Consider the following 20961-nt stretch of genomic DNA (forward strand, 5'->3'; position numbering starts at 1 on the left):
TACTACGTAGGTTAGGTTCTGTGGATCTGTATCTAGTTTTCATTGTTTGATGGTCATATTAGCACAGCGCATAATTGAAACCAATCAGCGGACGAGCCATAAGTAGCTCGATAACGAAGCATTAAATATTATTAAAGGACTGGCATAGCGGCACCACCAGCTGTTCTTAAGCCTCTCGGTGTACTATAGTTTTCCCAGTAGTCAACCAATTTTTATTCTCTTCCTACTCATAGTACGGCTGCCATCATGTCAACCTCCTACTTCAAAGTAATAGAGCACGCCATCCCTTGTCAGTCTATTCAAGAATATCCCCATGCTGTGAAGACGGACAACCCTCCCTTGCAGTTGGCTGTCAAGCAATATATTCCGCTCAACAATCTCAACCCCGGTCCGGACGACATTACAATTATTGCTGGGCATGCAAATGGAATCCCCAAAGTTAGTCGACTGTTATCCTGAAAGGAAAATTAGCGGAGTGACAGAATTAGGATCCAACATTGTGCTAATATTTGTCCTACAGGAATGCTATGAGCCTATTTGGGATGAGCTCCTCGCATTAACGAGCGTTAAGATTAAAGCCATCTGGTTCGCAGACTGTTCTCACCAGGGCGCCAGTGGAGTATTAAACGAGCGGATTCTTGGTTATGACCGTTAGCTTAAGCACCCATTTTTAGTTTAGTCTGCTTACAGGATCTATACTAATATGGCCTAATAGCGAACTGGTTTGACCATTCCCGAGATCTCTTATGCATGGTGAACCATTTCCGAGATTTGGTTCAGCCTCCGATCGTGGGAGTTGCACATAGTTTCAGCTGCGCTCAATTGTGCGTACCCCGTTATCTCCCTTTCGTTTCCCTTCCCAAGCATAGCTATTCGTTTGCGCTAACCAATACACCAGTGTTCATCTTTCCATAATGCATCCTCGCTTGTTCCATACGCTAATCTTTCTGGAGCCTATGATCCAAGTAAAAAGTCCAAGCAAACTCGGTGGGCGAAGTCCAGCGCTTTGGGCAAGTACTCGACCGGATTTGTGGCCGTCCCTGGAAGCTGCGGAGACTTATATTCGGGATAATCCTTTTTGGCGCAAATGGGATAAAAGGGCAGTGAATCAATATATTCGATTTGGATTTCGGTCTACCCCTACTGCTCTCTACCCCAGCTCATCACCAGGCGCGGTGACACTTACCACAACAAAGGCGCAAGAAGCGTGGACGTATCTGCGCTTTAATGCTACTCCACGAGCCGGGGTTGATAACCCGCATGACCCAATGGAGCGTCTCCTAGGCCCAGATGTTGCTGTAGCAGGAAAAGAAGGAGATAATAACAACCGCGACTACGTTACTGTTTCCCCCTGGCCCTGCTTGGGGTTTGAGTTCCTTCCATATGTTCGGCCATCGACTTTGTACGTGTTTGGGGACAAAAGTCACATTAACATCCCCGACCGGAGACGGGAAAAGCTTCAGCGCACTGGTACAGGGCTTGGAGGCAATGGAGGCGTTGCTGCGGGACGTGTGCGAGCAGATATTATACCCGGCACATCACACCTGGCGCCCCTCGAGAAAGTGTCCTACACTGCGCGCATTTTATCTGGCTGGTTGGAGCTGGAGATTGAAAGGTACCGCAAGGAGAAAGGGTTCTTTGATTGTGAGTATAACTGTGGAAAGTCGGACCGTGACGGGATGGCATTATCAACACAGTGGATGAAGTACATAAAGGAGCCTGTTAATGTCAAGCGACCTACGAAACCTCATCTGTAGATACTACAAGGTGCACCGGTGATACTGCAATATCATGTTAACATATCTACGTGATTCTAGGGCATATTAACGCACAGGCGTTTGTATAAAACATTGAATGCTATATCTATGGCTGTAATGAATTGTTGTATTGGCTCATTGGCCCCGTATGACCAGCCAGGGCAGCAGCTCATAGTCACAAACAAATAGATGCTATATACCATAATAGAGACATCTGGGCAAATTTTCAATTCAGTCACGAATAGTATCGTCACAGATTTCTGCTCAACTATAAACAATAGACCCGGACACTCATGGCAAATTTTCAAGACACGTTTTACTTTTCATTGCGCGATCCTAAACAGTAATACTACAAACACAGCCAATAATCTCCACATCGACTCCAACAGAGGACTGATCAACCAGATTGGCTCGCCCTGTATTGTTCAGCCTTCAAATTGCTACGGACACAACAAACAACCGTCTCACGAATGATAGTTGTGGAACCAAGGCGATTTGCCCTGAAGACCGAAGGGAACGCAACCATGGTGACAGCAACGATCAGTCCTAATCCTGCAAAGGACAGACCAGCAGGACAAAGAAATCCAATGTGTGGCCTTCCAAGCACCTTCGAGTTGCTGCTACGCCTCAGCCAACTGGGACTTCTTTCGCCACCCTCCGCTCTTACTTTTCGTCACTACCAACAGACGAACGGTTACAGTTTCTGTCCTGGCTGTTTAAAGGGGCTCTGTCATACTGCACCTCTAAAGCTGAAGGTACCAGCGTCCCAGCCAAGACAGAAAGCAGAGACATGAGGCAAGCCCGCCACCGGAATCTGCCCCACCATGCGGCACAAGCTTTGGATGATAGCGATATCGTACAGAAAGACTCAAAGAAGGGTATCCCGTGTTCAAGTGGGGGAAGCGTCTTTTGGCAGAGTTGAGAAGAGACCGGAGACTGCCTTAGTTGGATGTGACGAGACTATTTTCGGAGCAATATCCAGGAAGAAGTCAGGGTTCGAGTCAAATATACCGCAGTACAAATCTCAAGAGGCTGTAATAGTAATATGCTTCAAATTAGTTTTCTTAAATGTTTCAATTTCTTCCGTGAATATGTTCTTGAGCTCACCGGATGATAACTCAAATATCACAACCTAAACAGAAGGGAACGGTGAGTGAGCCAGCCTTGCATGTACTCCCAGTGGAATTCTTAGGCGCACGCCTCAGTTGAGATACACCGTGCCATCAGAGTGACGGTCGCGTAGATGCGACATGCCACGTCCTAGAGGTCACGAACTTTACGTGAGCGGAACACAATGGCACTAGCACGACCAGTAACTGTCGGTAGAGTATGGTCAGGACAGCTAGCCGCATTAGTTCTTTTGACTAAGAAACAGATTATATAGTTATATGCAAAATATCAGTTTACACCACGCCCAATCATTGCTTTTGTCCCAGGGAAGAAACGACTCCCCAGGTTTTATTCAGGTATCCAGCTGCTTTCAGACAAGATTGGCGTAAGTTTTTAATATTTCCTTGCTGATAGATAATTATACAATCTGAAACTTCAGAACTGCAATTTCATGCTCCTTTAGCCATCGGCACCACTTCGTGCAACAGTTTCTGGCCATTTATAGATGTAAGTAATTTATGATCCCTGATATCACGGCTATGATGGCCTGAAGTCAGGGCATTCGCAGTAATATTCACAGTTACATTCTAGATCCTGCAACTGACTCAACTTCACATCCCCACATGGAGGATCCTCCCACCAGGCACTATCAACCCCTGTCCTTTCCATCAGGAGCCTTGATACCACCCTACTAGGGAAACTCTTGCCTGACCAGTCGAGCACCGTGTTTCCATCGCGGTCTGCCGATTGTGGGTTAACATCATCTCGCTCCAGAAGTAGCCTAACCAAACCAATAAAGCCAAATTCACTAGCGTGTGATAATGGCGTCCAGCCATCACGATACTTGGAATCAGCTTCTACATCATATCTCCCTAAGAGAAGTTTTGCAATTTGCAGTAAAGACTCTATGTCCTCGCATAATGGCTGTGCGGCCCATGCAAATGGAGTACTGTTGTAGCAATCCTTTGTTCCACATCATCCCTTCCCACTAACAGCTTTACAACCTCAAATTGCCCTTCTTTTACTGCTAGTGTCAAAGGTGTTTGCTGACTATCATCTTTATGGTCTGCTTCGACACCAGGCCGCCCTAGGAGAAAAGTCACGGGATGCGTATGACCACGAGCGGCTGCATATGACAACGGCGTTCGTCCCGAGGAATCAGTCACACTAGCAGATGCACCGTGGTCTAGCAGCAACTCAGCAACTTCAATATGTCCGTATGAAACAGCTTCTGAAAGGGGTGTGCTCCGGAAATTATCTGCTTCATCTATTATAACTTCATTGCTCCTCACCAAAAGTTTTACAGCCATAGAGTTTCCTTCCGTCGTGCCAGAAAAAGTGGTGTTTGCCCCCATAAATTCTTTGAATTCACATCAACATTCTTGTTATCGCAGAGGAGGATGTTTAGCAATTCTTGTCGTTTTCCATCACGAGCAGATGTAAGATTGTGTTTCCTTTATCATCGTGGCTTTTGGTGTGTTGAGATGATAAAAGAGGAGCAAACTGCGGGAAGGTACGAATGCAAGACAATAAATCCTGAGGACCAAGATGGTCCAAAATCAGAAATATAATGTCGACTGGGAGTTTCATAAAGCATTAAATGGCAAAGCAGATATTGCTTAGGTGCAAAATGGGTATACAGTACTTTGGAGGTAAGTCTTCCGCTTGAGATTTTAGTGAGTCATGGGCTTTAATATCTGTCAGATATACCACTAGACCACAAAAAGTAGCGCTGTTACAATTTGTACATAATAATGGTATATCTGCTTTATCTGACAATAACCTTCCTAAGTATGAGTCATCTGATTTAGTTAACCTAACTACTGTAACCAACAATGGCGATTGCCGCTTCTCACTTGATCTAGAGCTTATTGCAGAGGTATAAAAACTGCGAAAGTGTAGAGGAGGAATCACTCGCTGTCTGGGGCTTTCGCTCTGATCTCCAATTCTAATCTAAAAGTGTGTCTTAATATACCAGACATAAATGTTAAAACAGCATTTTTCCGCAGTGTTTCCAAGATCTCGCCAATAGTTATCCTTGCTGCCAAGACAGGCACTATCGCCGGTTCCCTAAAATATTAGTGCCGCAGTTGTATGGGCTAAGCATGTTCGCAGTTAAAAATGGGACTTTACATAAAATCACTGATGATACTTGATCACAGTACTGTATAAGTAAGCTTCGCTCAACCACTAGGAATAAATTATTCTCAGGAAATACAGCGGCTTAACATAATAAGTCTTGTTTAAAAGACAGTTTTTCTTCCGAGCAGGGAAATAGTTATGTGAAGGGAGGGCAGTTTACACTATGCATAAATAACTTCATTTATAGTGCAACTAAGTTTTATCACTCTAAAAGTGGTTCCTAATTCAGTTCGAGGCCAAAGGCTGCTTTTCTACGATCCAGAGTATTGTTTGATGTATTGTCACGGCTTCTCACTTTATACGGCGTCGCACCTTACATGACCAGGGGTACACAAATCGTAGCAAAATGTCAACTTTAGATACCGCTATTCCCGATTCAGTTATTTTCGTCTTCCAACTTTACCCCTAATCTTATGTATTTAGCCTCCAATATTCGCTTAGAAGAATCAGACCTTCATAGATCCATGGGCTGTATACTGGTCAAGACGCTTAGCGAGCAGGTCAACAGGTATTTATACTGACAAAATCTATGTTACAGATTTCAGCAATAATCAGGCCACCAAGAAAACGCTACTTTCCTAGAATAGCCTTAACATGCATCTTTGTCCTACGTAAAATAATACACTAAACGAGTCACCAAATATAAATCTTCTACTCAGAGGTTGTTGGCCTCCTCTTCTTGGCTTCAAACGCTGTTTTTTTAATAGGAAGACTAAGTCCTTGCCACCCAGCTTTCATTCATCCATCAACGAATAATTTTAGTCAGGCAAAAGTTCCCAAAGAAAAGGTATATGATTTAAAAATCATTACTAAAAAATGAGTTGTCAAAATAATTAGGAGGCCAGAGTTTCCGCCCATCAGCTTGGAAAACCGGACCTTCCTGGCTGTAGCCATTATACCATACCGGAGTCTTCGCATAATATTTTCCATGTTGCATGGCATCATAGTTATCCCCAAGAACAGCCCTTTCTAGCACGGTCTCATACTGTGGTCCCTGGCCATAAACACCAGGGAGATAAACAAAGAGCCTCTGGAGCCCGTCTAGATAAAGTAAGGGCCGGACTAATATATGACAGGCTTGTAGCCACTCTTCCACTGACTTTTGACTTATTAGTATTGTGGAAGTGTGAATTTGAAGTGATAGAGTAAAATTCGAGAAGTCAAGCTTTTGACTCATTATATCAATGCCTTGTTTCCAATCTGTCATGGCTTGACGGTGAGTGAACACAGATTGGGGCCCAAAGTCAAGGAAGGCTACAGTGATAGAGCGGAGACGTAAAAGCGCATTAGACGGAAGTCTGTTAAAGAACTGCGTGGTTAGGGCCGGAGCCGTGGGTGACTGTTGTGTAAAATATGCAACACAATTGCGGCGGATAGTAGGGATAAAAAATGTGTTTTTAGAGTAAAAGATTGAAGTGGAGATCTCATGTACCCTCCTACTGACTAGAAAAAGGGAAAGGGGCAATCTCCAACAGGTGCACCCAGTTGCATATGCTGCATGGTAGAAGGAACAGCAGCAGCCCTCGAGAGAATCAGTGCATGTCTTGCAGCAGTCAAAGGGGACTAAGCCCCGAACAGGACACCATTCCAGTTGAAATGGAGCCACAAGGTCGGTAAAGGACAGTATATGCTCCAAAATCTCGTCAGGCAGGTGAGGTGTGGTATGTTGGCTGGATTTCTGGGGTATTTGGCCTATTAGCTGAAGACTGATGGATCGGGCTAGAGAGTAGGTTGACCAGTCTGGGTTCTGCCCAAGGCGAATTGAGCATTCACGAAGCAAGGGAAGGCATCTTAAAGATTCAACGATGCCTCGCGCAGTTTGGAAGTCCTTAGTATCACAAATAAAACTTAGACGAAGAGAACGAGGGTGAATATTCGCTGCTAGAACTTGGACGATGCTCTGCCATTCCTGCAGGACTACCTGATCTTGTCGAGCCACACTTCCCAGTGGTTTATCATGGAGACCATGACTCCGACAAAGGGGATGACATGCAAACATGACCGGGATAGTAGTCCGCCCATATTTAAAGACGCATGAGCAGTTGTTTAGGAGAATAGTAAGAGATCGTAACGAGTGAAGTGCATGCGTATTAAGCCTTTGTAATGGCCGTAAGCCCCGGGAACTGCTCCGACAGATCGTAAACTTGTTCTCCGAATACAAAATAGATGATGCTTCATTCGATATAGTCCGCGAGACATAGAGCAATGAAATAGGCAGTGGTGGACAGGTACAGCGAGTAATATAGTCAACATCTAGGTGCCTGCCATGGAAACGCCTCGCTATATAGAAGCATTTGTATTCTGCGTATTCTTGGTATTTACGAACATCAAGTCCGTTTTGGTTAAGATTGATGGGACAGAAGCGAACCAATCCCGTTAGAATATAGATATAGCGGCGGAGTGGATATGGAAGGTCTAAAAATGACGTCCCTGACGCAGTGAATGGCGTAGGCTTGCGGGAGAAGTATGCGTCAATATGACATTGTGGCATCCTACGTATCCTTGCAGGAATGTATGGTCGACCTTACGAGACTTTGAGGGGTGGCGACACTTCATCCCACTGTCGACAAACCCACAAACTATCCGTAACCAGCTGGGGGAAGTTAAGATACTTTATAATCTTGTATAAAGCTGTAGTTAAGGGACATCTAGTATTCACTATGGACCCTTGCTGCAAATATTAAATGATGATGCAAAGTTCTTGGTTTGCGTATGTTAAAGGTGTTAGATAAAGTGGCCGTAAATGGCCTGAATCATGTGACAAAAGAGGGGTAAATGAGGCTGGGAAAAGAAATCAAAAGTTGACTACGCGAAAAGGGGAAGTCAATCGTTCCCTACCTGGGATCCAATGAGATAAGGCTCGACTAAGGCCTAAATATCATTCTGAATGTACGGGAGAAGATGATAAAGGTACTCTTCATATTGCGGTGGGAGTAGTAATATTGTGTCGGTCAGCTGAATACGCGTATGAGCTAGTATCACCGATCATATAAAAATATGGATCTGGATTGAAAGGATAAGGTCTCTTGAGGTCTCTATCTGAATCTATTTAGGAGAATTGAATAAAGGATGAAAAAATAAAGGAATAAAGTCGGACCGAGCGGATGCTGAATAATGGATAATATATTGGCCCACTTTGGTCGACATATTGTTATGATCATTCCTGCGAAGGAATGGGTGGCAGAAGAATACTATACTAGCTACACGCCAGTAGCCTACTAGGGAGAATACTAAATATCTCATTAAATAGGTGGGCTATGCTCGCCCATCGTGGAGCCGGCCCGCAATATTAAGGATATAGTTGCGTTAGATATCTAGGAGTGCAATTGGCCTGTACAAGGAGGGAAGGGGGGGAGTGTAGAGGGCAGGACCTGCAAAGTGCTTGAGCCCCATACCGGGCACTCGCAACGTCGTGCAGAACTCTGCTAGAGACCTACGTATTTGGTATGGTCACGTAGCCTCACTTAGTCACCCATCTAGATATGACAGCTCGCCCAAGCCCAAGCCCTTGAATAGAAGAGAATTATGACTTCGTAGGGACCGAATCCGCACCGCTGCGACGGTTTTTGCGGTTCCTCCGTGCAACTCTAGATTTTATAGCGGACCAGAGTTTTTTTATTAATGTAAACTTCGAAGAGTCGTGGGTTTTATAAATAGTGAGTCCTGGTTTCCCTTGGTTGTAGCTAGTTGTCAGTAGTTGTGTGTAGTTGGGGGGCTTAACTAGTATGTAGTGGTTGGGAAAGTATTCTTAGCTTATAATTAGACATAATATCGTATTCTGACAGACGGCAAACGGGCCGCCGAAAACGGCTCCCATTGCTCTGTGTTCCTGCCGCCTCCGACCGCCTGCCGTCTACCGGTACGCTATTACCTAAGACAGTATGGTGCTTAACCTGTTCTGGAATAGCGCCGCTTCTCGCCGACCGTCGCCGCTTTTGCGCCTCCTGTCCCTGCCGCCTCAACTCCATCGATCTATATAAACCCGCCGTCTCCCTCGACCGACCACGCACTGTCTGTTCTCTATTTTCCCACTCTCATCGCTCGGGCCAGCTGCACTGCCCCCCTCTCGAGTGTTGCCGTCTTATCCGACGGTTGCCCATTTCTTGTCAAATGCCTTTCCTTCAGCCCCCGTTTTCATTTCCCACGAACGGAGTTGCCGACGACGCGTCGTCTGACCTGGAGATTACTTTTTACGGCTTATGTTCGTTGCGTTACTGACGAAGACAGGATCTGCCCATCAGTCTCATCCTTATTGTTCTTTTTTCCGTGGTGGCGAGCATGAAGCATTTGACAATTTTATCCCACGATGAAGGAACTGTATGCTGACCTCGGAGTCTGAGGTTCTGCACTCCCCTTATCCCTCCCCTTCCTTTTTTCCCCCAATGTTTCTATGGTTTTTGTCACCCGAACTTCCAAGTCGGAGACGAATAGAGTTCTTGACCTGCCAACTGTTACATTTTGTGACCCTGTCTCCACTCAAAATAACCCTGGCTGTCCAGTCGCATCTCTTCGCTCAGCCTCATTATCTTTCGACCCCGATGCATCCTTTCCTCCTGGGATCCTCGCTATGTCTATCATCCAATAGCAAAAATCCCGCACAGCTCTCGACTCAGCCTGTCGATGCTTGCAGCCTGGATCGGCCCCAAAATATGTACTCGGGGTGACTTATCTAACCAGAGTTTCTTGGAACTGCAAATGCTCGGACGTGATTTGTGGCTGAGCTTATTGTAGCGGCAACCGTATCACACGGCTCTTTAATGAGATGGACACGTCAGCAGGTGGGCCTTGAATGGGAGGGTAGAGGATCTGGTGTAAGTGAATCCAACGGGAATCAGAGTTTTTGGAGTTCTCCAATTTCCGGCTTCCGCATAAAGAAAGAAGAGTGGTTGGAGCAATTCAGATAGTGTCCGATCCTTGTACTGTATTACCACACCTCTTTCCTGCATCAGAGAGTATGGAGGAGGTATAAACGGAGTGACAGAAGCCCTGGAACAGTCACCTCACAGCCAACTATCCCATACTTGCAATCATATTCTCCCCTTTCCCTTGCTCTTCCTCTTCCCTCTCACCGTGTGCGATCCCCGGCAAGATGGCAAATACTACTTTTCACATTAACACTTTTATACCATGGAATCCCCCTCCCCGCAAACCACACTTATCACGCAATTCTTATAACAACTCCCGACGCGCAAATCCCGTCTCCATCATCAACTGTCCAACCCTCCCCCAGCCACCGCATTATGGCCCCTCTGCGAAGAAGGCTTTCATTCACCATCAAGAAAAGCAGCACCCGCTCCCTGCTCGACCACCAAATGAGGTGTGTGTGCATAGCAGCATCCGCTCCTGCACTCCACTGAGCTCCGATCGCCGGTTTAGGGAGGAACACATTCCAGTATCTGACGGACCGCATGAGGATAATCCCCTCAACGTCTTTGCTGCTTCACAAGCCCAAGAGCATCGCCACAGTTCCCCAACCCCAAGTGCAGCTCCCCAGGTTGACTTCCGGGATGCCGCAGATGGCTCCGTTGAATCCCCACCATCAATTCAGAGCACGGTAGAGGGGGATTCTTCCTCGGACAGTGTGAGTATCCTGGAGAAGTTTTGCATACTTCCAGACGAACCAAACACCGATTGATCCAGTCATCCTCAGCGATGAAAATCCGATGGTAGCCAGTGCGCTCCACCAAGCTGCCATTTAAGTGGCGGTATGGGACCTATTTGCCAAGAGAAGGCTTATTCATATCCCGAATCTCCTCTTCTACAAGCTACAATTGATTATCCCTTCGGCTCCAGCGAGGGATTAACTAGCCAGAATATTTTGCCTCATATAGCTGGCAGTCCTTATCCCGACGACCACAATCAACAGCTTCGCATCGCGGATGACAGATGTGGCCAGGGGGAACACGACCTTGTCAATGGCAGCGACAAGTCCACTATTTCCCGAAAGCGACCATCCAACAGCACGAAGAGAGAGGGCCTTCCAAACGGTTTCGAACCTCCCCCACCACCAATACCACCATGTTGCAACCAACTGAAAAGTCTTTCACTCGCCTTTGCTCCCATTTCTTACCGTTACCCGCCGATGAGCGTTTACAGTTTCTTTCATGGCTTTTCAAAGGAGCACTTCCGCGCTGCACATCGAACCCCAACGGCGGCAGCAACATTCCACCTAATGCCTGTGAAGTCGAAGGTGCAAGCGTAAGAACCAAGCGCCGGATTCAACCTCGAAGGGCAGCGAATGTCCAAGATAAAAGCGACGGGGCCAAGCAGAATTCGAGGAAAGGGATGCCATGGTCATCCGAGGAAGAGGATCTCTTGGTGGATTTAAGGAAGGATCAGGGACTTCTGTGGTCGGATGTGATGAGACTATTTTCAGCTCAATTTCCAGGAAGAAGTCAGGGATCTATTCAGGTGTACTGGAGTACAAGGCTGAAAAAGAGAGAGAAGACTTCAGTAGCAACTTCGGTATCGGTTGTAATGTAGTTTTAATAATTTCAACGGCAAATTTTCTTTGACTTTCTCTAAGACATGCGAAATCAAAAGCGCACACATGTGACAAACTAGCCCCCGGTTTCAACCTCACAACGCCGCAAAAAACCTGGGCAGTCAATACCATCCAGATCGCGGCCAGACCACTCAGGACGTTGTGGAACGCGGCCGCAAGTTCGGCGAATTCATCAGATGCCCTAGCACAAACATTCGAATCCAACACTGCAAGGGTAGAGCCTTCATAATAAATCTTCAGCAACCTTAACGCCTGTAAGCGCTCGGAGATCAATAACGAGGGCACCCTCCACGAGGGCTCGGCCTTCGAGATTGTGTCCGCCTGTGCGGACGGTAAAATTAATACCCTTCGACTTGACAAATTGAACCAGCACTCTCACATCCTCTGCGTTTTGTGGATGAACGAAGGCAAGCGGGGTGTCTGGACGAGCCAGATTCCACACCTTACGCACGATGGAGAACTCAGGTGACGAAGGAATGGTGCATTTAATGCTAGGATGGCCCTGTAGAAACGTCTCCAGAATAGCGAGCTGGGCATTTGCGATGGTTTTTGCGATGTGGTATATGCTTGCATATGTAGGGACAACAAGTAAAGGGGACAGAGAGATGGCTGTATAAATATTCTAACTTGCAGGTATCCTTGTCATCATCCTTGCCAGTCACAATGAAATGTGATGGGTTTTTTGGATTGGGTTTCTTACGGAGTGGACAGGACTTGACTGAGCCGTGTCCTCGTTTACTCGCGAAGATCAGGAAGATCATGCAATAGAATGGGCGTTGATTGTCCCGCGGAGAAGCTCACAATCTCAACCCATAAGTTGTTGCCATGCCACTTTCCTCTTCCGCATGACAAATATTGCCATTCAATACTTATTGCATGGGTAGCAGAAGAGGGGTAAGGCTTGCTAGTACTTACGGGACAGACTTAGCCAGAGTGAGCGCAGTAAAAATTTCGGGGCTAGATTGGTTGACTGACTGCTCATAGTACGAAATGATTTCTTTGTTGGCCTCGTGTGCCGGGGAGTTAATAACCCATCCCTTTTCTTGGCGGGTTGGGCCGGTTCGGCCCGGGTTTCCTGGGCTGGGCCTAACAAGTCTACTGGGTATACGGAGTACCACAGTATTAAAGGGAGAGTCCCAGAAGTTTCCCATTCCTTGCCAAGACTTTTAGAAAGGGATTCCCATTATATAGGATTTGGGATGGGATATTCCCATTCCTATATACCTAAAAATTATGGTCCTGTTTGTATGATGGAGTCCCATGGAATAGGAATCCCTTTAAAAAAAATAAAAATATAGGAATTTCCCTCCTAAACTTTTAATATCCTGAAATAATTCCTTCTTGATCTTCGCACGAGATGGGATATTCCCTTCCTAAAGGTCGGCCTAAATTCATAACATTCTTCTTTCTGGACAGTCGAGACCGCTTAACAGTCTGTCCACGGTGTAGAGCTCGCTCAGTAAGCTTAGTCATGACCTTCTTCCACCTCTTGCGTTACTGATTCAATTCCTTTATATTGTCATAATCCTTCACACGGGCTAATATGGTCCTTCCTTCCCAAAATGGCAATCCCAAGCCCAAGTACAGTACTACATCAACTATCCCCAACTATATAGTGGGACTATGTATGAAATCTAGCCAATAAACGATAGTAAAGCGGCCTGAGTTTGCAACAAAATGCCCAATTGCATGATGGTCACACGTTCAATTAGCAATGGCAGATCTGGCAAGACACTACCAAATGGTCTACTCGTTGATAAGCCAGAAGCATGGAGCCAATTTGGCGGGTTCTACTGAAAGGTAAAAGAGAATAGACGTACTGGGCTTAACTACTGGGTAAAATATTTTCTAGGGGGCTAGATGCGACCTTTCGCCTGCGAAAAGCCTGAGGAAGACTACAGTTCCTAAGTTAGCAGCCCCTACAATTGCTCTAAAGCCCTTGCAGATTAAAGAAACAAAAAGAAAAAAAAAAAAAAGCGTGTAGTATATTAGTAAGAGTATACCTCGATCGCGTATGCTTTATACTCCATGGATGTTCCCTTACAGGAGCTTACTTAGCCTATGTACAAGATTCCTTGGAAAGTGCCAGACAGTGAGTAAGGGATGGGACATTCCTTGTTTGGCTATGTGTGGGATGTAAGGGAAGCTGAAACCCCCCCAAATTCCACTAGAGTTCCTCGAGGGCCATGTTGGCAGGCAAAGTATGGACGGGTCGAATCGGATAAATAGTATGGAAGAGTGATTCGCCCTTCTCAGTGGCGGAGCAAACATCTTCCTTTGCTCATGGCGCGAGTTCTGAGGACATCATTATTTGGCCTGACGGTCGGCTGGCTGTCAGGTGGTCGACTCTTCCAATCGCCGGAGGACCAGGCGGACTTTCGATTACCTGCTCCATACGAGGCCGCGGCGAATGCAGAGCATCTCAGGCCCAGGCGCAGTAGGCATGAAGAGGCAGGAACTGTGGGAGGAGAAAAACGTTCGTCATGTGTCGCTGTTTGTAAGCTTGGCGTTTTGGTCACTTTCACAGTCTTCAGGGGATGGGATGGCGATCACTGATAGTCCTGCAAGTAACAGACTCGCAATTGGAAGGCAGTTCTGACAAACCGAGAGGAATACCAAGCTGCAGATGGATCGAACCGGAAATTCAGACCGATGGGACCGTCCTGGTCGGTTGGTATACCGATGACGATGCAGAAAACCCGAAGAATTGGCCGTGGGCGGCTAAGCTGCTCGTATACCTGCAGGTCAACATCTACACGTTTGTGATCTACATGTCGTCGTCCATCTTCTCGCCAGCAGAAAAGGAGTTTATTCGGGTCTTCCACGTTCCACAGTCGGTCTCCTCCTTAGGACTGGCCATATACGTCTTGGGCTATGGAGTCGGTCCGATGCTATTTAGCCCCTTGTCAGAAGTGGCCTGGATCGGGCGCAATCCGCCATATTTGCTCTCCTTGTCCATCTTTGTTCTCCTGAGTATCCCAGCCGCTATGGTCAACAGTGTTCCCGCATTCCTAGTTATTCGGTTTCTGCAGGGCTTCTTTGGTTCGCCCTGTTTGGCCACTGGAGCCGCCTCCATCGCCGACGTGACAAGGGACGAGTATTTTCCATACGGGCTGTATACTTGGGCAGTATCTGCCGTCGCGGCGCCTGCGGTGGCCCCGACCATCGCAGGCTTTAGTATTCCGGTTAAAGGGTGGCGATGGTCCATGTGGGAGGTCCTCTGGGCTGCAGCGGGGAGCCTGGCCATTCTGGTAGGTCAACATCAGGACGCCTGCGCGCGAAAAAGGAGCTTTCTTCTAAGACGGTACATTGTGTATAGTGTTTTCTCCCGGAGACATATTCGCCATGTGTCCTGCACTACCGTGCTCGCCGTCTCCGCCGTCTCACCTCCAAATCAACATTCCAAGCTCCCGCGAATCTCGACCAGCGGTCAATCTCCCTCTGGCGGAACTTGATCCAGGCGCTCGTGATTCCGTGGAAAATCAACGCATTAGACCCAGCTATTTTGTTCAGCACAGTGTATATATCATTGGTATATGGGATTTTTTACTCGTTCTTCGAAGTCTTCCCCAGAGTGTACGGGGATATCTACCAGATGAACCTTGGTCAGGTTGGCCTGATATTCCTCACGGCTCTAGTCGGAACCTCTCTAGTGCTGCCCTTCTACTTTGCCTTCATTTACTACTGGCTGCACCGCCCATATCTTCAGGGTAGCTGGTCTTCTATTTTGCCCGAGATTCGACTCATCCCGGGACTGATAGGGACATTTCTGGTGCCCATCGGCTTGGTAATCTTCGCGTGGACCGCACGGCCAACGATCCATTGGATTGTCCCCACTATTGGGTTCTTAATAAATATATCCGGCATGACCCTGGTCATGCAGAGTATATTCGGGTATATTGCCATGGCGTATCCCCCGTATTCGGCTAGCCTGTTTGCCATGAACGACTTTGCGCGGTCCACCCTCGCTTTTGCCGCTATCTTGTGGTCCGGCCCGTTATATGAGAATCTGGGCGTAGCCAGAGGCACGACCTTGATTGCCGGGCTGACAGGCGGCTGCATACTGGGGATGTACGGATTCTATTACTGCGGCCCATGGTTGAGGAAGCGGAGTCGGTTTGCAGCATAAATATATGTCTATTATTTTCTGGGATTGGGTTCCTCCCCCACCCTTTCCCCCCAACCTAAAATACGATCAGTAGGCTATAAATTGCTTTCTGCTACTTTAGTTCCTAGCACGTTTCAGTATCCAGTTTAATTAAGTCTGATGCTCGCTCAGCCAGCGCATACACCGTGGACATGGGATTCCCCGCCATGTGAAGCGGGATGACGCTGGCATCCACCACCCTCAGCCCTCTCACTCCCTTCACCCGCAGTTGTTCGTCGACAACGATCCCCATGGAACAGGTTCCGACACCATGATTGAAAGCCACAGCGGAATTCCGTACAAACCGACAAGCTTGGTCTCGATCCTGGAGGTCAATGGAACGGTCCGGAAAGGCGCGTTCCGCGATGTGGTGGACGATATGCTCAGAGTGAAAAGTGCTGTCAGCAAAGGCCACTCCGGCGGCAAGCACGTTGACATCCTCCTGTTGCGACAGAATCCCTAGGTCAATACGAGGAGCTCTGAAGGGGTCCTGGGAAAGGATATGGCAACTGCCCTGAGACTGTGGGTGGCTCCCAATCACTAGAAGACTGTAGGAAGCATGTCGCGGAACACTGTCCGCAAGACCAAATCCTCCAGGGTGGCCGATTAGTTGCACCAGAGAGCGCTGTGGATCCCGAAACTTAGCCAGAGCCCTTTGGTATACACTGTGGTTGTGGCCCGTATTGGCCGCAATCCCGGCATGGTCAAGTTCACTTGGCGCTACGAGAGATGCATAGGGCAGGAACCCTACGAGACGGACTAAGCATTCTGTGGAAATTGGTTCTCTGAGTGAAACGGAGGGTTCTGGCGGGGCGGTATCATTGGAGGCCCGGAGATTATAGCTGACAACTGCCATGGGATGCTCCCGAAGATTGTTACCCACGTCCACCAAAGGCAGTCGACAGTCGATGCCGGCTGCGTTCAGAACATCCGGGTCCCCAATTCCCGATAGTTCTAGGATCTGTGGGCTATGGAATGTCCCTGCCGACAGGATGACTTCCACGTTGGCTGAGACGTTGTGGACGGCTCCACCGTAGCAGAATTCAACTCCTTGCGCGCGCAACGGCGCCCCTGACTCGAACAGAATTCTGCACACTGTGGCTTCCGAAAGAATATGGAGATTTGCCCGTCCCACGTTGGGTGCGAGATAGCCGGTCGAGGCATAGCTTCTGGTTGGCTTTTCGCTTGCCCCGCCGTATTCGATGGCGGAAAGAGGTCGATAGAAGCCTGGTCGTTCCCCGCCAGTGGCCGCATTCAAGACATCCAGCATAGCACGCTCAATATCTAGGTCCCCGCTGGGGAAGCATGTTTTGATGGAGCCCACGTGGCCGTTGGAGAGCTCTGTCTCTCCGCCTCTAGTCTTTTGGAAGTATGGGGCGAGTTCATCCCAAGACCAACCAACGTTCCCTAGTTGACCCCAGATGTTGATGTCATCCTCCAGTGGTTGACAGTAACACATGAAATTGATACCGCTCGATCCTCCCAGCATTTTACCACCGGAAAGGACATGGACTCTATCGTCAGTCCCGGGCTGCATGCGTAAGATTGAAGCATTAGCCTAGCCTGACCCTCACCCTGTGTGAGAGAATTAAGACAATAAAAAGATACCTGGGGAATTGAATTTAATGCCCAATCATACTCAGGGTTATGAAGAAGGCTTGGAATCCCTTGAGGTGAGTCTACGTTCTCATCATCGATTCGGGACTTGCCGGCCTCCAGGACGCCCACATGGACGGTGGGATCCTCGCTCAGGCGGGTGGCTAGCACCAACCCTGCTGAACCTCCACCGACAATCACATAATCCAATGAAGAAGAAAGGAAGTGGGATAATTCTGTCTCCTCCTTAGCCATTTGAAGTATTAACAGTGCTCGTGCCCACCACGGACGTTCCAGAGCGAAGGGATCCAGGCCTGCTACCACTCCTGATTTATATATATAGCCTTCACTTCTTGTTCGAGTTTCATCTCATGTGCGGCTGACGTGGCAAATGTACTGCATACATACAGCGGTGAATATTACGCATGGATTTATAGAATAATACGCTATTTGTGATGCACGTAAGACAAAATCAATCTCATGCCCCCTTTCTGGGGCGTACCCCTTGCGGATTATGAAGCAGATCCTGGGGGTCTACCTCGCCCTTGATTTCCTCCAGCCTGAGTAAATTCGGCCCCCAGTACATGGGCTGCGCATCGGCTATTCGAGGATCGAGGTCCCCCAAATACATTGGACGACGGCCGGGTAGGGAAGCATTTAGTAGGTCATATGCACGGTCAAGAAAACCAAATGTGGTTGATGATAACCCAAGACTGCTGGTTCGTGCATGAAACGTGATCCAATATAGCACATCGCGATGCGCAAAGGCCGTCGCATTGGTCGGCCGGTCGTTGACTGCACCACCGACAAGTCGAAACGTCAAGTCCCAGCTGGCCGGACCGGCATCTGCGTTAGCTAAATGGTGTAAGAGTTGTACGATGGCATGATCGGGGAGCGGATGCCTGGGGGTTATTCCCATGGTCTTGTCGTAGGAGTAACGCCAACCAGGGTCAGAGAGCGTCGCATTCAGTATGCTGGGCCAGCCCGTGAGCACACGCATGCGTTTCCTTGAGAAATTAAATCGGGTTTCCAGGCCGAGTGCGTCAAACTCCTTCAATGTGCCATAGAACTTTCCCGATATCTCCAACACGACCTGGGCGCGGATGGTCAGAGATATGTCCAGCTTTCGGGGCAGCTTGGGGTCAGCAACGAGCGTCTGCCAATCAGCAAACGCGGATGCCTGTTGTTGGAAATCTTCCGGGTCGAGATCTATCGTGTAGCTATACTCTACCGCCACGGAAGGTGCAGGGTGGGTGCGAACTGTCAACTGGGTGACGATGCCGATATTCGGCGCAGCTCCATTCAGTGCAAAGAAGAGGTCGGTATTCTGAAAGGAAGATGACTTCACTATCCGGCCGTCTCCCAAGACTGCCTCGACCTGATCAACATGATCAAGAGCCAATCCCCATTGGCGGGCAGTGGGCCCAATACCTCCTATTGTTAAATGGCCACCGACTCCAACCGTGGGACAGTTGCCGTGGGTCATGGCTCGGTTCCAGACTGCTAGCTGCCGGGCTAAATCCTGCAGGCGTAGTCCTGGTCCGATTGTTGCCTTATGGGAGCTGGAATCCATGGAGAGCTGCTGAAAATGGCTCATGTCCACTACGACTGCCCCATCTGTGCCTCCCAGCCCAAAGTTCCCAAGGCTGTGGCCACCGGACCGAGCCTGAACTGCCCGTTGATGTCTTGCCGCACATTTAAGGATGTCGGATATTTGCTCGGGAGAATCAGGGTATGTTACCGCCACTGGAGTGGCTGGGAACTCCAGGTTACGAGGGAGCGCATCAGATACTCGAAACAAAGGCTCGTCCCCGAAGGCCACCAATCTTGTACTGTTCCCGACGGCAGAAAGCAGGCATTCCCGACCTGCGATGAGACTAGAGGTGTTGCCCATGTTGGTATTGGCAGTGACCTTTGAAGTCCTAAATATATTGGCTGCCAGCGCATCGACATATATACGTCCAACTAGATAGTGGGTAGTAGGACCCTTACATAGCAAGTGGATGTCCGACGTATACGTATGTACATTGCACCAAAAAAAAAAAAACATATATGCGTCAATTTGTTTGTCTAGGGGCCTGGTATACCTGGCTCTGCGATAGGTGGCTGTCTGGTTTAAGACGCTAGGGTACAGCTCTACTAGGCATGGTTGCTATGCAAGGAGACACTACAAGTAATTCCATTTTGATTCTGAGTAGAAGTTAAACGCCTCATTACAATCTTCCGGTTCTGCAGCATGAACCTTGTCCGGTGCTGAGAGCCCATGCATGTCCTTACCAGCCAGATAGATCTTAGCTTCATTGAACCTCTAGGTATTGGCGAGGAAAATGCGTTAGATACTCAAACCCCGCCTCAGTGATCAGGAGAGTATCTGAGAACTGGGTTCCACAAACCCCAAAGATGTGGATATGAGGTTCCAACGTGAGGACCATTCCAGCGGTCAAGATCAGGTCCGAACTTCCGTTGATCGAAACACTCTCATGAGAGCCAAGCCCTATAGAATGCCCAATACGCCCCGGGAGACACTGTGAGTACCCTCGGGATATATAGCCATTCCTAGCTGTTTCATATAGAGCTTTGACGGGAATTCCGGGCCGCAGGTGAGCTTCGATTTCCTCGCGGATCTCCAGCACGCTCTTGATTGCCGCCTTTTCTGTCAGCGACGCCGGCCCAATGCACACCGTCCGTTCCAACTCCGCATGTATTCCGTTGGATACTGTCCAGATGAATACCGAGACTGTCTCGCCCGGTTTTGGAGCTCGCGGGGTGGGGTTGTCGCAGGCGTAGGACTTTCGTGGGCCGGACAAGACCCAGGTGGTCAGTCCATTGTGGTTGCCCCCTTCGGGGGAACCAAAGTCTGCGATTTCAACTTCAGGGTAGTTGGTGGCCCAGTATTCATTCATGGCCTGCATCGAGGCAATGGCCACATCCCGTTCAGTTGCGCCCTTCTGACGCAGGGCGGCCACAGCTGCCTCCATGCCGACATCCGCAATCCGGGCAGCAACTCGAGCATTGTCGACTTCATCGACATCCTTGATCTGCCGACAGAGGTCAATACAGGGGCTTATATTCACTAGGTCGGCTTCTGGAGCGGTTTCGGCAATTTCCCTGTATTGCGTGACGGAAATCGACCCGTGCTCGACACCGATCCTCTTCCGAGTCACGCCGAGCTCATTCAGGATAATTCCCAAGGCCTCTTGCCAGGTAGCAGCCGTGGTTTTGATGTTGGACCAACTCCCAAAGAGTCGAATGCTTGACGTCCAGGCGCTAGCCTGAGCATGTTCGCCGCGGATCACAAACACTAGCAAGATAGGTTCATGATGGGGGGTCACAATCACTATTACGGGGTGCGAATAGATAATTGGATTGAAGCCTGATAGGTAAAAGGTACTTTCGGGCTTTGTACACACAGCAGCTTCGATTCCGTGCATTTCCATTTGGCTGCGCAGGCGTGCAACACGGGTCCAGGCCACATGATTCGCCGTCTTGCTTTCTGCTGCCAAATGCACCATCGCGTTGCTCGTAATTAATTGAGGAAGAGTTTAGGAGGGCAAAGAATGGGCCGGATCGCATAGCTGAGTCGTTTTGAGTTTAAAGGGCGGGCAGGGAAGGGAGAGGCATCATGCTAGGGCATGCTTTATCCATCCAAGGACGCGGAGACACGCAAGGTACGACGAGTGCCCCCTTTTGCGCGTCGTTGGATT

General features: G+C 48.5%; 5 protein-coding genes across 5 annotated transcripts; 3 read left to right on the forward strand and 2 right to left on the reverse strand.

Moving 5' to 3' along the window:
• Window positions 1–246: 246 nt before the first annotated feature.
• ATNIH1004_006739 (uncharacterized protein) lies at window positions 247–1757 on the forward strand (the record flags this gene model as incomplete). Its single annotated transcript, XM_033571366.1, has 4 exons — window positions 247–438; window positions 521–650; window positions 716–824; window positions 899–1757. 4 exons carry the CDS (start codon window positions 247–249, stop codon window positions 1755–1757), a joined length of 1290 nt encoding a protein of 429 aa, XP_033424681.1.
• Window positions 1758–10098: 8341 nt separating this feature from the next.
• Window positions 10099–11983, forward strand: ATNIH1004_006740 (uncharacterized protein; the record flags this gene model as incomplete). Its single annotated transcript, XM_033571367.1, has 4 exons — window positions 10099–10590; window positions 10822–11207; window positions 11536–11728; window positions 11774–11983. The coding sequence occupies 4 exons, from the start codon at window positions 10099–10101 to the stop codon at window positions 11981–11983; spliced, it is 1281 nt and encodes a 426-aa protein (XP_033424682.1).
• A 1814-nt stretch (window positions 11984–13797) lies between these two features.
• ATNIH1004_006741 (uncharacterized protein) lies at window positions 13798–15643 on the forward strand (the record flags this gene model as incomplete). The annotated part of the gene is made up of 3 exons (XM_033571368.1): window positions 13798–13951; window positions 14089–14765; window positions 14834–15643. The coding sequence occupies 3 exons, from the start codon at window positions 13798–13800 to the stop codon at window positions 15641–15643; spliced, it is 1641 nt and encodes a 546-aa protein (XP_033424683.1).
• A 103-nt stretch (window positions 15644–15746) lies between these two features.
• ATNIH1004_006742 (uncharacterized protein) lies at window positions 15747–19151 on the reverse strand (the record flags this gene model as incomplete). The annotated part of the gene is made up of 3 exons (XM_033571369.1): window positions 15747–17192; window positions 17270–17503; window positions 17760–19151. The coding sequence occupies 3 exons, from the start codon at window positions 19149–19151 to the stop codon at window positions 15747–15749; spliced, it is 3072 nt and encodes a 1023-aa protein (XP_033424684.1).
• Window positions 19152–19554: 403 nt separating this feature from the next.
• ATNIH1004_006743 (M24 family metallopeptidase) lies at window positions 19555–20769 on the reverse strand (the record flags this gene model as incomplete). Its single annotated transcript, XM_033571370.1, has 1 exon — window positions 19555–20769. The coding sequence occupies one exon, from the start codon at window positions 20767–20769 to the stop codon at window positions 19555–19557; it is 1215 nt and encodes a 404-aa protein (XP_033424685.1).
• Window positions 20770–20961: the final 192 nt, after the last annotated feature.

Source organism: Aspergillus tanneri, assembly GCF_003426965.1.
Source record: "Aspergillus tanneri strain NIH1004 chromosome Unknown AapTan_7_pilon_pilon_pilon, whole genome shotgun sequence".
In the NCBI taxonomy this organism is placed as follows: Eukaryota; Fungi; Ascomycota; class Eurotiomycetes; order Eurotiales; family Aspergillaceae; genus Aspergillus; species Aspergillus tanneri.